We start from the raw sequence: 15,533 nt of genomic DNA, 5'->3' as shown, positions 1-15,533 counted from the left end.
CCTGGCCATCAGCTAAGAGAATTTGTTTTTCTTCTTGCTAGAAGCACTGGGAGGCAGGGAAAAATCCTCTCTATGGAACAGTTGTTTATTATCTGCCTCCAAACTTTGCTGGTGTCTTGCAGTTTGACTTGCAGATTTCTCTGGCTGACTTGAGTGTAATACTTAGCCTGAGTGATGAATAACATTTTTGCAAGCTTCTGTGCAATGTGGAATTTACTGATGATTCCTGGGTCCTTACTAAAGCTGGTAATTGACGCTTGTTTAACTTGTGGTTGATTTGCACCCTCTTGGGAAAGCTAACATTCCTGAAAATGGCAGTGCAGAAACTTAAGTCTTAATGTTTTGCTTTTCATTTTCCAAGTTTTGTAGTCTCTAATTTATAACTGTTGACTAGACTGCCAGAGCGTTGGTCTTCATATGATGGTGTGTGTATGTGTGACTGGAAAGGCATGCATCTGTATATCAGAGTTTTTAACTGTTCAGTAAGACCAACCTTTCTATTTTAACTTAGAAAAGGGTAGTGTTGCTGAAATTTTCTGAGTGCTTACACTAGGAAGTTAAGCCAACTAACAGTCATTGTAATGGATTGTATTGGGAAAAAAAAAATTAGGTATGTTCCTGCTCATTACTGCCTGCTGTAGTTAGTTTAGGTTTGGATTTGGTTAATGAAGGGAGGAGTTGTATCCAAAAATTTGGAGTGTGCTCTTCTGCACACAATGGCCAAAAGTATAGGAAACATTTTTTACTCACATTCCATATGTGCACCTGGTAAATGGTTTGATTATTGTGATGGAGCATCTGGCTTTTGTAGCTAGACTGTGCACTAAACTGGCAAATAACAGTGTTCACCAATTACCTAAATTAAGTCTGGGTCATGCATCTCATCTCCTGTTTCTTGTTTGCTTTGAATGAATCCAAAAGTAGTGCTAACAGCTGGAATCCCTGCTGAGGCCAGCTTGATCTGCTCTGGAGCTGCTCCAGCCAGTGCTCTGATAAAGCCTGATATCATTTCATCTAGGAGGACCAGAATGATTTCCCTTCATTGTTTAAGGTTTCATTAAAATATTCGCTGTGCCAGGAAAAGGATATTTCACTTCTGCTTTTCTCCTTTTGCTGTTGCTACTAAAAAACTTTTTTCTGTTTTCTTTTCTGAAAGTTAAGCTAGAGTGTGGCCAGTGCTTTAGAATTCTGTGGAAATTTTCCACTTCATCTCCAGGGATCAGTGTTGCAATTGCAAAAGGTGCACACTGTAAATAAATAAATAAATAATGCATCAACGTCTCAGAGACAAAGCACACGTTCTGGTAAGAGAACATATTATGCGGGGGAGGCCGGCGAAAATGCTGGCCTTCTACCCAGATTTCCATAGTAAGTAAAGCACCTGAATCCCTTTAAGGATCTGGCCTGCAGTCTGTTGTTGTTCAGCAGCTTTTTGATTGTGGCATTAAAAAAGAGTAGTAATATTGAATTAATTTTTAGGCAGTTCAGTAATCTTGGAATAATGTCTACTCTCCAAAGAGAGACTTAAGGCCTTCATAATTTTGTGTCGTACATCAACTTAAAAACGAGGTATTATCAGTCAACAAAGTTTTGTTCCCATCTTGTGTCATCCCTCTGGTATGGTTAGCAGAGCTCTGCTGAGCTCACATTGGTAGTGTAGCTGCACATCCCCTTTGGAAGCAGCTGTACCTGTGGCAGAGATGAGCACCTAGTTCCCCTGGCACAGCACTCCTCCCTACCTGTCTGTTGGAATCGCTGCCCCTTCTCCTTTGCACCCTCAGCTCCCAGGATGTGTTGGGTTTGCAGGGCAAGGTTTTGGTAGCTGGTGGTGCTACCAGGGTGACTTTTGTGAGAAGCTGCTAGAAGCCTTCCCCCATGTCCATCAGAGTCAATGCCAGCTGGCTATAAGGTGGACCTACTGCTGACCAAATAGAGAACTTGGAAACGAAGTTCATCCCAGGAAGAAGGGAGGGGTAGAGGGAAGGTGTTTTAAGGTTTGGTTTTATTTCTCATTTTCCTACTCTGATTTGATTGGCAATAAATTAAACTAATTTCCCCAGGTCAAGTCTGTTCTGCCTGTGACAGTAACTGATGGGCAATCTCTCGCTGTCCTTATCTTGACCTGTGAGTCTTTCATTACGTTTTTCTCGCCCCTGCTCAGCTGAAGAGGGGAATGATGGAGCAGCTTTGCTGGGCACCAAGGTTGTGTTTCCCAGTGTATGAGGATCCAGTTTTGCAAAAGGTTACTATTTTAATTGTTAGATCTAATTCAGCTCGCTGTGCATGGGATGGGTGAAGAGTGCACCTGCATGAGTTGCTGTGCTATCAACTGGGATGGGGGGAGGGATGTGTGAGGTGGGTTATCCTCACCAGTGAGGGCACAGCTCCCTCAGACCATTTTTATGTTGCAGATACAGCTGACTTGCGGTTTCTGCCAGACTTCTGCTTCTAACAGACTTGTTTCCAACTCTGGCTGTAGGCTGACCCTTACTGCTGTTATCAGGCTGATAGTGAAATGCAGATGCAGCTGTGAAGCCATATATAACGGCAGAATGACAACAGAGCAGACAGGGTCTACAGCAAAACATCTAGCTAACTGCCAGGTGTGATGGAAGAGAGCTTATTACTTGGAATTAAAGGTATTTGCTCTTGTTTAGCATAATCTCCTGCCTCTGTAGGCCACCAGTCTCTAGGCATCTGTAGCTTGAGGTGTCAAGGTGAAGAACAGGTCCTGGTGACTTACTTCTGCCTGCAGGTACTGTTCTGGTGCTTGTGGGGAGGAAGGAAAGTTAATTCATACATACTGACTCCTGTGGATAGATTTTGTTCTTGGTAGCAGGGGGTTCAAGGGATCCTCTGTGCTGGCTGGCAATAGCTTCTGTGCTGGTGTTTGTTGGCATGGTAAAATTACCTTGGTGATTAAAGCAGCATGTGCTATATTCTAGCTGGTCATGTGCCCCATGAGAACAGCATGGCTTTAACATGTGCTTGGAAGAGGAAAACAAGACTTCTGGGGTTCCTAGATAAAAATTTCAACTGGTCTTAGTAAAACCTGTACTGTCAATCTCCAACGCTATCCACTGTGCATGGCAGATCATTGGAGCAGGTCATACAAATGGTACACAGTCATATCCTTGTCCTGGGGGACAGGCATGGACAATACTCTTGCATCTGAAGGTAGGTCTGAATGGATGGAAAACTAGATGGGCAAAAAACTGGTTGGATGGTTGGATTTGGAGGGTTGTGGTCAATCAGTCATATTATACCTGGAGGCTGGTAACAAATGGAGCACCACAGGGATCTATCATGGGACCTATCCTCTTAACCACTCTTCTAACCTGAAGCAGATGGTAGAGTGCCTTCTCTTCAAGTGTGCAGAAGACACCAAACTGAGGGGGCCAGTTGATGGCCTCGAGGGCAAGGCTGCAACCAAAGGGTCCCAGATGGACTCAGGGAACAGGCCAACAGGAACCTTATGGAAATAAATATGGGCAAACACAAGTCCTGCTCCTGGGAAGGAAGAGTGCCTTGCAGCAGGCTGGGGGCTGCCAGCAGCTCTGATCAGCTCTGCTGCCCCCCCGGGGAGCCTGGGAACACTCATCTGGTTTTGGTGGAAAGTGAACTGAACATGAGCCTGCAGCGTGCTTCCTGCACAAGAGGCTCCAGGGCACTATTTACAGAAGCACAGCACATAGATTGAGGGGAGTGATTATTGCCCTCTCATCTCTGGAGAAACCACATCTGGATACTGTGTGCAGCTTTGCAACCAAACTTAGTTCATCATCTCCCATCACTTGCTGCTACTACTGGCAGGCAATGAAAGGAAATGTCAGAGGACTGGGAACAAGACTTCTATTGCAACAACTTTAGTGGTGATTGGTATCACTACCAAGTAGCCCCAATAGTGAAGAATTGACTCTGAGACAAAGATCTATACCTTACCAACAGTCTCACCTGCTCTTCCCTGTGTTCTGCTTAGGCTGCTAATGATGTCAATATCTTTGCTGTAAAAAGCCTTATAAGACATGTCGACTGTCATGTGGTTTGGTGTAATTCATGTTAGGCTTATCTCATCATTCAACATGAAATTTAAACCATGAATTAAGCGATGGTATCAGCAAGTCTGAAGATGATCAAAGAGAGAGGTATGCTCTGAAAGCTGTTTGGTTAGTTCTGTGGCTCAGTCCATGAAAGCAAACATGCCCTGCCCTGTACAAACACAGCACAAAGGAGTTGCAGTTTTTTGCAGACTTTGCTCTGTGGACTTTTACCCACACTTCCTGGGAACCCTTACTTTGTGTTGGACTTAGGGGTCTATATGACAGTGACTGGAAGATATGAACAGAGGAGGATGACGGTAGTAAGGCATGACGTGCTCGGATTGCTTTCTACTTTCATTATGACTGGCAAATCAATTTTGCAATGACTGCTTATCTTTAGAAACCTAAGCAAACTTCAGCTGAAACTCCTTCAAAGTCACGTAGCTTGTAGATGACAAACTTGTGCTTTAGTTTAATTCAATTTTTTTCTACCTTAGTGTATATATTGTGAGTTATGAAGGGTATTTATTTTCCGGTTTGGAATTTCATTCTGGCTAACCTGCCCTGTAAGAGAAGTTTGTGCAAATATACCTTCTGGTGGTGCCTGCTGCAGGTTTTGGATTGATAAGCTGAAAAATACTGAACCAAACTGGTGATGGGAGGAGGCTTAGAAAATTAAAACTGAAGTTAGGCATCTTGTAGCATTAATTATTTTACAATCTTTATCTTGCAGGCTATGGTTGCTTGCTATCCTGGAAATGGAACTGGTTATGTTCGTCATGTGGACAATCCAAATGGTGATGGGCGCTGCATCACCTGTATTTATTACCTGAATAAGAATTGGGACTCCAAGGTGAGTAAGCCACAGGTTTGAGGCAGAACATGAAAGAAAAACTACTTCAGAAACAGAGCTTTGGAGCTGTCGGTTTGTTTCTGTGAACTCTGAGCTCCTGAACCGCTGGTCTGTTCTTCATCTCTCCATTTTTTTTTCTTAGTGTTTATGGCAACCCTTTGGAAGTAAAAAGCTGAACCGTTTCCTTACCATTCTCTCTCCCATCATACACACATACTGTTTTGTTGCTATAAAATAAAGCTTCTAAGCACTGGGCTGTGTGCTCTTAACACTTTGTTTAGAGGAAACAGCACTAGAAAGAAAAACAATCCACTAAAGAATAAGTGGATTCTGAGAGCAGAGTAAAAGGACAGTCCAAATTTGTGCCTCTATCATTCTTGATACTTCAGGCTAACCTGTGGAAGATCTTCAGACAGTTCCCTTTGTGGTTTTCTTTAGGAAGCAGTGGGGCTTAGTAAGAGGAATAAACACATGGTTTGGTTCATGCTCTCCAGCTTTGATTCTACGAGTGGGTCTCTTGACAGCACAGAGCTCTAGTTTCTGCCTATATTACTAAGACAGTTAAGTCAGCCTTGAATGTACCATACCTTTAAGTTAGAAACAAAAGAAGGGTTTGTAAAACTGCAGGATGTCTCTTTACAATTCTGTTGTCATAACGCAGAACAAACCATTCACGTGGCTGATCTATTGAAAATTGTCCAGTGTTTTTTGCTTCTCTAACCCGTTTTCAGGCCAAGATGCTCTTTAAGCACATGTAAATACTATGAACCCCCATAAGGGAGTTCAGGTATAGAGATGATGCCATTGAAACATGCACTGTTGCAGAAAAACACATCCCTTTACCGAGAGTATGACAGTGAAACATCTCAATGTAATAAAATGAAGGAGGAGATGTGGGAGGAAATGCAAATATCCAATTTATTTTGTGCACTGCACTCTTATTCAGATAGTGAGGAAGCACCTGTGTGGGCACTAAGAAAAGCTAACTGAAATCCAGGACACTGATGGAGTTCATTAGGTAGGTGTGACAGTAATTTTATGTAAGTGTATGCTGGAGGAGATGCAATATAACAATATAACCGTACTGGGCTTTGAAAGCAACTGTGGCTTTAAACCTGACCTAGTAGTTTCTCACTGAGATCTGCATGCCGCATAGAGGTACTATGTGGGGTCAGTGCTGGGTTGACAGCATCTTTGTTGTACTCTGGTGCATCATAAAAACCTCCAAAGAACCCTCTAACAGCAGCAGGGATGAGGCAGGATTCATCTTCATCTTTTGAAGTTTCTACAGTGCGTGCAGATCATCAGACCTTTTCCCTAAATATTGTGGCACATGGAAAGGCAGAAATTATATGGGAGAGAAACGAGGCTATGTCTAAGTAGGGACAATGATGACTGGGAGCTATAATGTATTAAGGGGAAGCTTTACAAATCTAACAATAGAACAGACTTCACTCTTCCCAGGGCGTAAAAGTTAATTCATATATTATCAGATGCAGGCACTGAAACACTATAAGCAGTGTCTGCCAATTGCTGGGAGGAGAGTCTGAATTCAGGCTGGTCAGGTGGAGCAGCTCTGTGGTATTCACTGGTTCTAGAGATGTGACTGGGAGCTCAGAAGTTTCCCAGTGTTTGCTACAGGGCTAGCGTTATCTTTATCTTGGTTCCATTTACTTTAGATAGAAGGTTACGCTGAAGCATTACAAGCTGTTTGGGAAAATTAAGGTGGCCAGGAGATTCAGTAAGGTTTTCCAGTGTTGTCACATAGCTGTCTTGGTTATCATTACATGTTTATTCCTCATTTGTTAGCTGTTGAGGAGGGAGAAATAAGTTATGGTTCACATGAATGTGTGGATGTTTATACATGTAAAAAGCAATCTTTCCTTTTCTTTCAGCTGCATGGTGGAATTCTTCGAATATTCCCAGAAGGAAAGTCCTATGTAGCAGATGTTGAGCCGATTTTTGACCGATTACTTTTTTTTTGGTCAGATAGAAGGAACCCACATGAAGTCCAGCCTTCTTATGCAACCAGGTAAATAGCATATTTGGTATTGGTGTTTGGCTAGGAAAACTGCCAAAGCATCTCTTCTACCAATATTTGTATCTAACATTATGGCCATCATGTTTAAATACACATGTGCATAAAAAATAGGGTTTGAGTGAATGTTCTGGTTTTGAGTCACTAGGAATTCTCTCATTAAATAAGGTAGAGCAAACTTGAATGGTAAGTTTCCTTGTGCGATGGAAAAAAAGGCCTTTAACCATTGACAGGAGAAATCTTCGAAGCATGCATAGCTCTTTAGCTGGGAAGTGCTGGGTTATTCTTTTGCCCTTGTAATACTATTGGGATTGTTGGGACTACCATCTGTCAGCAGGCTATGAAAAGCTGATGTGATGCAGGGCAACCCCCAAGCTGCCTACAGGCGTCCCAGAGCGGAAAAACATGCAAAGACCTGAAAGCTACTTTTGCCCTCTGTTACCAGGGGCTGTGCTCTCTGTTGTGCCCCCAAGCAGAAATTCTCACCTATATTTCTATTTGACTTGATAAAATACATGCTAAAATGCTGTCTGTATTTGTCTATAAAGATGAGCCATTTTCATTCTGTTTTTTTTATCTACTAATCCAGTTTTGTTTTTTGCTTTCTCCATGGGCATAAAACTCCAGAGTTCTATTTTAATAGCAAAAGTTGAAACAAACACAAGGTTTCTTTCTTTTATAGATATGCCATGACTGTGTGGTATTTTGATGCCGAAGAAAGAGCAGAAGCCAAAAAAAAGTTCAGGAGCTTAACTGGTATGATTTTTTTTTTTAATAAATGTTCACCAGAAAGAATTTAATGCATTTTGATATTTCCAAAGTCAGAGACAGACCAGGAATGATTCTGTAGCTAGAGGGGTATGTAATGCATTTTCAGAAAGCTTTTTCACCTCTAATCACTAGTGAGTTATTTTATGCAAAGTGGAGAAGCTGTAGCAGAAGAAGATTTAGGCCTGGCACTAGTATCCATGATGAATGTGATGGGGAAAATAGGAGAGACAGTTTCTGATTTCTCTCCCTGCAAATGACTGAGATTTTTTTCCAACCCAAGGTTCTACTCATAGAGTCAGATCATCTTTTGTTATTTAGGAGGTATATTTCTAAGTGGAAAAATTCATAGTGACCTTGGAATGTATAGATTATGAGCTGGAAAGAAACTAAGTTTAGAAATACATGTAAGTGCATCTTTTGGCAGGCAGTACTGGAGTAGCTGTGATCATGGTGCACTTCAAGAGCTACCTAGTAGCTTCAAGTCAGCCCACAGACACTTCGGCAGAAGCTCACAAAGAGGTGACCCCAGCTTTCTAATTGCAGCCACACTACCTGCTACTGTAGTAATGGCATATGAGTCATGGACTGAGTTGCCCAGATGTGTCCCAACACCCTACCTGGGACCATGATCAAAGGTTTGCTGTTTGGAGCAGTGTAAGATTTGGTCTTCAGGGGCTGCCTCAGGCAGTTCCTCAAAATACAGTGTGGAGAGCACTTGTCTTTTTGAAAACATGTGCAGCTGGGTTCAGCAAAGTTGTAATTAGTTGAATGATTTTCAGAACAGACTGTTGTCATCTCTGTACTCATATGCAAAGCAAATACTGGCTTCACCCTCAAAGGGGATCATGAGCCAAGAAGTGATGGGACGAAGTATCACTAATCTGGAGTCTGAAAGTTTATTGAGCTTCTTAAATACGGTATGGGTCATCTTCAGTTTAGTGGGACAAAGGTACAAAATCTTGGTGTGACTGTTTCATTAACATGCTGTGGTATCATACAGCATTTCAGGCCACATAGTGGATTCATATCACAATTCTGAAATGGAAAGTATTGTCCATTGAAAACAGACCAACTTGTTTCTGAGTTTTCAGATGAGTACTGTCAGAACCCCCTGGTTTAACTGCTTCTCACTTTTTCTCTTTTTTTTGATGTAGATGCAAGGAAGAGAGAAGCACCTCTTAATGAAGACTAATCAACTGTTTCTGAACTCTTTATGAGGAAATAAGATCCCAAAGATGACTTCCATTTCCAGCAAACACTGGCAAATCATTATTATGCACAAGAACGTACTGGTTGTGTCTAGCATGTGCATCTTATACTGATGGTACTTAAGGCAGCCTCCTGTCATGCTGCATCTGGCAGAAGGAACACTTGTTTTCTCTTTGCCTTTTGCTGGAAAAAGTAACCAGGGTTAAAAAAAAAAAAGAGTATCGCTAAGCCTAGTAGTAGTGGCTCAGCCAACTGGCTTTTGATCACTCTTGTAACTAAGATAATGATCAATGGAACTAGTGGTAAAAACCTGAGTCTTATTTGCACTTTATGCTGAAGAAAAAGTCTAGCTCAATGGGAAGGAGCTTTGTAAGTTTAAAATCTGTGGCAGACTGCTAATAGGCACGGAGATATATTGGACATGTGAAACTAAATTGGATATTTCACAGATTTGTAGAGTGTCATCTCATGGTCTGTCCCAAGTGGACCTGTTGACGTACTGTTCATCACTTTGCAGAACATTGGTTCAGCTCTTTGATAGCATGACTTTCCAAACAGATTTTTGTCTACACAATCATTGCATTTCCTGGATTTTGTTTGCTTTTCAAGAAGCAAGTTCTAGCTAGTTGCACTAGTTGCACTGCCCTTTCTGTCTCAGGACTGAGAGGTTAGTAGTTATGTATCTGTTCACAACTTTGTAAAACCATTTCCTTTCTGTTCTGAGCGGGATGGGTTCTACATTTTCTATTTTCACAGTTGGGTACAGCAGCTGTTTTCTCCCTAAAGTCTGGTAAACTTGGAAGGCTTATGGCACATAATACTTTGGCACTAAAGGCCAGTGATATGTAGAGTTTAGGGTTTGCTTTGTGACTTCTCCATCTGTTATGTACTGTATGACACAGATATGAATCTGAAAGGAAAAGAGATATCTGGCAGTCTGACAAATATGTGATAAATAATAGGTAACTTAGACTTGATTTTTATGTTGATTATTCTTAGTTAACACGCTTGTTTAATTTTGCATGCATGTGTAATTTGAATGAAACAGCAATTCCATTTCAGTTGGTCTGTTATTCCAGGTAACTACTACTGTTGTGCCCAAGCTGTGGGATAAGTTATTCAGTGGCAAAGCACACATTTTTTTCTCCATTATTTTTTTAAACAAGAGGCTCAATGAGTAACTGGTCAGCTATCTCCAATCTGTCTAAGCTTCTACAACCAGCACTTTCTGTGCAGTTCAGAATAGCTCTTAATGAAGCTGGGAGCTGGTGGTGGGTGTATTTATCACTCACACTAACTGTTCTCAACCTAATATACTCACTTGCATTCATTTTTATCTCATGTTGTCAGTGTGTATGTCACACCCTATTAAATGTTCCAAATAGATGCCCCCTTTGGTGTCCCATATTTTCCCGTGCCACCTACCCACAGTGGTGAGGGTGGTCTGTCTGGACCACCGGCCCCTGCACTGGTTCACCACACTGTGCCAGGCTGTCATGCTAGTGATGGGTCTGCAGGCCAGCTCTGTTGCACTTGAGCTAAGGAATTGAAAAGTAGTGTGCAATGGCAACTATTAAATGTCAGCGGCAGAAGGGTAACAGCTGCATAGGACACAAAAAAAAAAACTTCTGTAACTTAAAAAATGATAATATAAAAGGAGTATTTTTTAAAGCAGTTTTATGTCTTAAAAAAGAAAATAAACTGGGCATTCTTCAGCCTGTCCTTGAATGCTGAATGTAAATACAGTAGTGCTAAGAAAACCCTCATTCTCTCTGGCTTCTCCCAGAGATCCAGCTATGGTCTTATAGGCCTGACCACTGTGCACCTTAAGAGAGGAGTATGAGGGAACATGTGTGACAAATATTCTTACAATTCAAGACCATAAAACAACAAATAATCTGATAAATGTCCTTTAATGTTATGAAAAACATAATTCCTCTATAGTTGCTTCTAAGTAACACACCATGAATTTGAAGGAAACTTAATGATAACTTAATTCTCATTCTGCAATGCCCATGTGGGAGGAGAAAGTTAGGGCTCCTCCTTGAGAGTGAGAGGTAATCCTTTGAAACATGTGAGGTGTTGAAAAAGGGGGCCCTTATTTAGAAAAGGTGGTGGAACACCACCTGTTGTATTACTATGCAAAGTTGATAATGTTATGTAAATTTTAAACTCCTACATGATTTTAAAAGGAGTAAAACCAGCTAAAACAGAGCAGAGCAAGTATTGCTTTGCCTCTAGTAACTGTAACTTTAAAAATGCACTAATAAGAGATGTTAGTACACATCTTACTGGAGCCTGGAACAGTGAAAAACCAACGTGATGGGAGGGGAAAGGCTTTTGTTTAAAGTCTGAAAAAGGAAAGTACTTTAGTTACCACTGTTGTTACCACCTGGTTTTGCAGTGGTCAGCAACACATGGGTGGTGGATGGAGCATGGAGCCGTATGATTACATTTATTGTAAATAAAGTACATGTTTTCATTTTTAGCCAATATCTTCCTCATCTAGATAGAAGACAGAATGATTATTCTGTGTCAGAGAGCCCTGTCTTTATTAACACACATAATCAAGTGCACAAAAGTTGAGGGAACAGGATTTTGAAACCATTTTCTCAGTCCTCTGTTTCAGACTTTTACCCTGTTTCCAGAAGATTATCTCCTTGAAGATACTGTAGTTTAATTGGGGATGGGATGTATGGGGTGTTGCTCATGTAGGAATACCCAGGCGTGATGTTTTCTACATAGATTTCTCTTACCTGTCTCTGGAATTGTTGCAAACTGCTCTGTGAGAATGCAATTGACTAAAGAACTGTGGGGGAAGCAGGTAGCTACAGTGGGGAGGGCATTTCAACGAGGCTCTTTCCTTGGGTATTGTCTTCATGGTAAGCTGTTTGAATCATGTATGGCTAAACAGCACTTGTTAGCCGGTTGGGAAAGTGTTTTCTCTAAGGCATTTAAGTTTAATCCTCCGAAAGTTCTGGGCTTTTTTTTCTTAACCTTTAGAAAATGTGCCTTCATCATTTGTATCTGTGAAGATGTTTCATGCCACATGTGCACGTCATACAAGTTTTTCATGGCTCTTAAGAAATACCGTTGCCTTTTCAAATGCAGTTGCATGGGAAAAATGTGCAGAGCCACCAAACCACAATTTTCGACAGGTGGTTTTTGTTGTGCAGGGAAGAAAAAGGCCAGGAAACAGTACTGAAAATCAAGAGATTATTTTTATTCCTAAACCTGCAGCCACTGGCCTTTTGAGCAAAGTAGCCTCTAATAAATCTTTTTCTCTAGATTACTTCTGACTCTATGAGGAATGACCTCTACAAAGTAGTGTCTAAAAAGATCCACTCTTTTTTCCTTCTATCTTTAAACAGTTTTAGTCCTTTCCAGTTGTGTTTTTTAAAATGTTGGAATATAATATATGTATTTGTTGTTGCAAAATAGCTGGCTCTAACACCACTTGCATCTAGAAGAAAATATCTATTTGCAGGCAAATGACTACTTCTACTTTGTGATGTACTCCCAGCAGATATCTGAGAGTGAGTTATAACTACATCTTCTCTTGTCAGGTTGTATGCTGGTCAACAATGCTGGCACTTTGCATTGGATTCATATAGAAACTCCTAGTAGTATTTTACCATACATCACATTTTGTGTTCCTGTTACTATTAAAAAAAAACTGTAGCAGGAGTCAATAAACACTGGGTCATGTTAAACGTTGTCCTGTGCAAATCTCTTCAGTCTTGTGTCTTATTATGACCAGGGATGTGAGGGATAGGTGCAGTGCCACGCTGCTGGATGTAGGGTAGTGGCACTGCACAGAGGTGACACTGAAGTCCATATCCACCACTGTCTTCTGCTGTTGGGGAGACCTTTTTTTGTTGTCCTCAGTTTGGTACATTTCGTTGGTCACATCCTGCTATTTGAAAGTTATTTACCTTGCTAGTGGCCCTCTTCTTGAAATGCCTATTTGTTTTCACACTCCTGTTGAACCAGATAACATTCTCACAATTCAATTGTTGTTTGATAAGTTTTATTTTTAACAGTGTTCACATCCTCCCCCTGCTACTTTTCCACCCTGACTCCCACAGTTTTCTCCTATGGCTGTGTGGGAGACTTCTCCTCACTCCCACTAACGCTGCAGTTGAATGAAAGCCAGGGCATTTTTACCCGTTTAGTAGAGCTGTGAACTTTCTGATTCCTTTGCAGTATTGTGAATAGTAAGAATTTCCCTTTTCCTATTTAAAACATGCGTTCTATCATTCAGGGCTTGGATTTTACTTTTTTTTTTTTTTTTTGTTAAAGGGAAGAGATCTCTAAATAATTTGCCATTTATTTAAGCATTTCTTTTACACTGAGGAGTGCTTAGAGCATGTGGAGAAGACTTAAGGAAAGCAGAGGCGTTTCTCTTCTGATCATGCTCCTCACAGACTCCTAAGACTAAGGTTCTTAGGAACAGTTTGAGAAGAAGCTGGCTGTTGGCCATCCAGCTGCCAAGAACTTCTCTCTGAACTCTGACTAAACTTTCCCTAAGCAAATATGTTTGCAGTAATTGTTATCTTACAGCTATTTAGGGGTCTCTTTCCTCCCCCACCTACCCAAAGGGATATGGCTAAATATATTTGCACTGACAATTCCCATGACTCTTGAGAATGCATCTGATATCAGAGGTTGCACTGAAAATTGCGAAGTAGCATGACAGTGGAAGAGAGGTTAGTAAAAATCAATTCCCCTTTCCCACATAATGTTGTCTCTCAGAGAGTTGGTAAAAACTCCTGTCTTCTTCTGCAAAGCATAGATAGAATTTTTAGTCTGTCTTGTGAAAAGCAGGGATAATTTCATTTGCATGTGTGCTTATTTTAAACAAAGTTGGAGATGCTGCACTGAGTCAACTGCAGTCAACAGCAATTCCTATGTTGTAGCAAATGCAGTCAGTGCCAGCATGCCCAGTGCTCCTGTGCTGGACACCCACAGGAGTGGTAAGTCTTCCTGCCAGAGAGGAGGCAGTTTGTGATCCCTGATCTTAGCCAACACACTGGACACTAATTTGACAGGAGGGCAGTTGGAGTGTAACTGGGTCTTAAAAGCCTGCTGTATGGGGGGCTGGTGAGAAGCATGGAAAGAAATACCCCGTAGTCTAAACGGTGGAGCTCTGAAGATCACTTGTGGTTACATGCAGCTGTTATTAGTTCCTTTAATTTTGACAGTTTCTCAGCTCATACCTGCTGACTCTCTTGTGCTAAAACACCTCAGAGCAGCAAAATCAGAATGAAGGTTTAAACTTGTGCACTTGGGGAAAAGAGCTCTCCAAAGAGTAGAGCCAGTGCCTTTAAACAGAAGGGTTTCTGTGCCAGAATGTATCCCTTTTTTCCCAGCTGTGGCAGTCTGATTAATAAAAAATGCTATCTCCCCTTGCAAGCCTTGTTTCTCTGATACAGCTGTTAAAATTTAGTAACTTCCAGAATTGTGAACCTAAAGTATTTTCCTGGTCCCTGATGGCCTCTGACCTATGAAGCATTGCTGCTGCATGATGTTTTGAACACCATAATGCTGTATGCAGCATAGACAATTTCTTAGTGAAAAACCATTATCCAGTATAGCAAAACAGTGGCAGAAGGGTTGGCACTACTTAAAAGAGGTCCTCTTTGCCCTGTACAGCTGCTGGTGGTGCTGTGGCAAGGAAGTTTTGTTGTGCTTTTCTAATAACAGTAATAGGTGAGAGCAGACCTGGGCTGGCAGAAGTGGCCACAGGGCAGTGGTGTGAGCTAAGAGTGGGACAAGGTTGCCCAGCACCTTGGGAACAGTGGCCTTTGGCACTGAGCTGCCCTCTGCCAGTGTGAGTTGCAACTGGATACATCATCCTGCCAATGTGGATGAGCCCAGGAATCTGATACAGAAAGCTGAGAATGGGAACCCAAGCATTTATATATTTAGGGGTTACAGCATGGAGCTGTGACCAGCCTCTGCAGGCTTTGCCTTTGCTCCTTGGCAGAGGGGATTGAAGTCACAGCTCCCATCAGAGGGAGCAAAGCCATCCTCCACTCAGGCTTCTCTTTCACACCAGAGCATTACATAGATAGGCAAGGGAGCTATTTGAGGAATGAGCCAGCAGCACAACAGTAAAAACCTTCCCCGTCTTCTGCAAAGCTCACCAGCACTAGTGATGCTATCACAACCCCATGTAGATGGATCCAGGAGGTGTCTGTGCTTACAGCCAAACAAGGCACTTGGCCCTTCTGGGAGACAGGAGATGTGTGAATGACTGTCCTGTGCTGAAGGGGAGAGAGATCCTGCTCCTCAGGGCTCCACCTGCAAGTGTTGTCATGGAAGGGGAAATGGCTCTTGCCAGTTCCCATGTACCACCACTCTAAATTGTGGGGGTTTTTTTTTAACTTCTCTTTCACTCCTTCCATGCACTGGAGGGATTTGAAACTAAGTGCTCACAAGATGCAAGCATTGCAGTGCTGGGTGCTACAGTGCCCACAGGTGACATCCTCAGGTCCCCGAGCAGTTCCCTTCCTAATATCCACATCTGAGAGACAGGCAGTTTTGACTGCCATATCAGCCAGCAGCCTAGGCATGTAAACAGCTCAGCCAGGCCACCACTAATATTGAAGATGGGGAA

The 15,533-nt window shown here is 41.9% G+C and overlaps 1 protein-coding gene across 1 annotated transcript in view; it reads left to right on the top strand.

Annotated features, from left to right (window-relative positions):
* EGLN3 (egl-9 family hypoxia inducible factor 3) overlaps positions 1-12,624 on the top strand; it is a 30,332-nt gene extending 17,708 nt beyond the window's left edge. The window contains exons 2-5 of the mRNA XM_032691209.1: positions 4,774-4,893; positions 6,789-6,925; positions 7,614-7,687; positions 8,857-12,624. Of these exons, the coding sequence (XP_032547100.1) occupies positions 4,774-4,893; positions 6,789-6,925; positions 7,614-7,687; positions 8,857-8,894 (369 nt within the window). The 3' untranslated portion in view covers positions 8,895-12,624. The remainder of the gene's footprint in view (positions 1-4,773; positions 4,894-6,788; positions 6,926-7,613; positions 7,688-8,856) is intronic.
* Positions 12,625-15,533: the final 2,909 nt, after the last annotated feature.

The sequence above is a fragment of the Chiroxiphia lanceolata genome, chromosome 6, assembly GCF_009829145.1.
Source record: "Chiroxiphia lanceolata isolate bChiLan1 chromosome 6, bChiLan1.pri, whole genome shotgun sequence".
NCBI classification, from domain to species: Eukaryota; Metazoa; Chordata; class Aves; order Passeriformes; family Pipridae; genus Chiroxiphia; species Chiroxiphia lanceolata.
The sequence above is the reverse complement of the archived record's forward strand: the minus strand, read 5'-3'. Positions and strand labels throughout refer to the sequence as shown.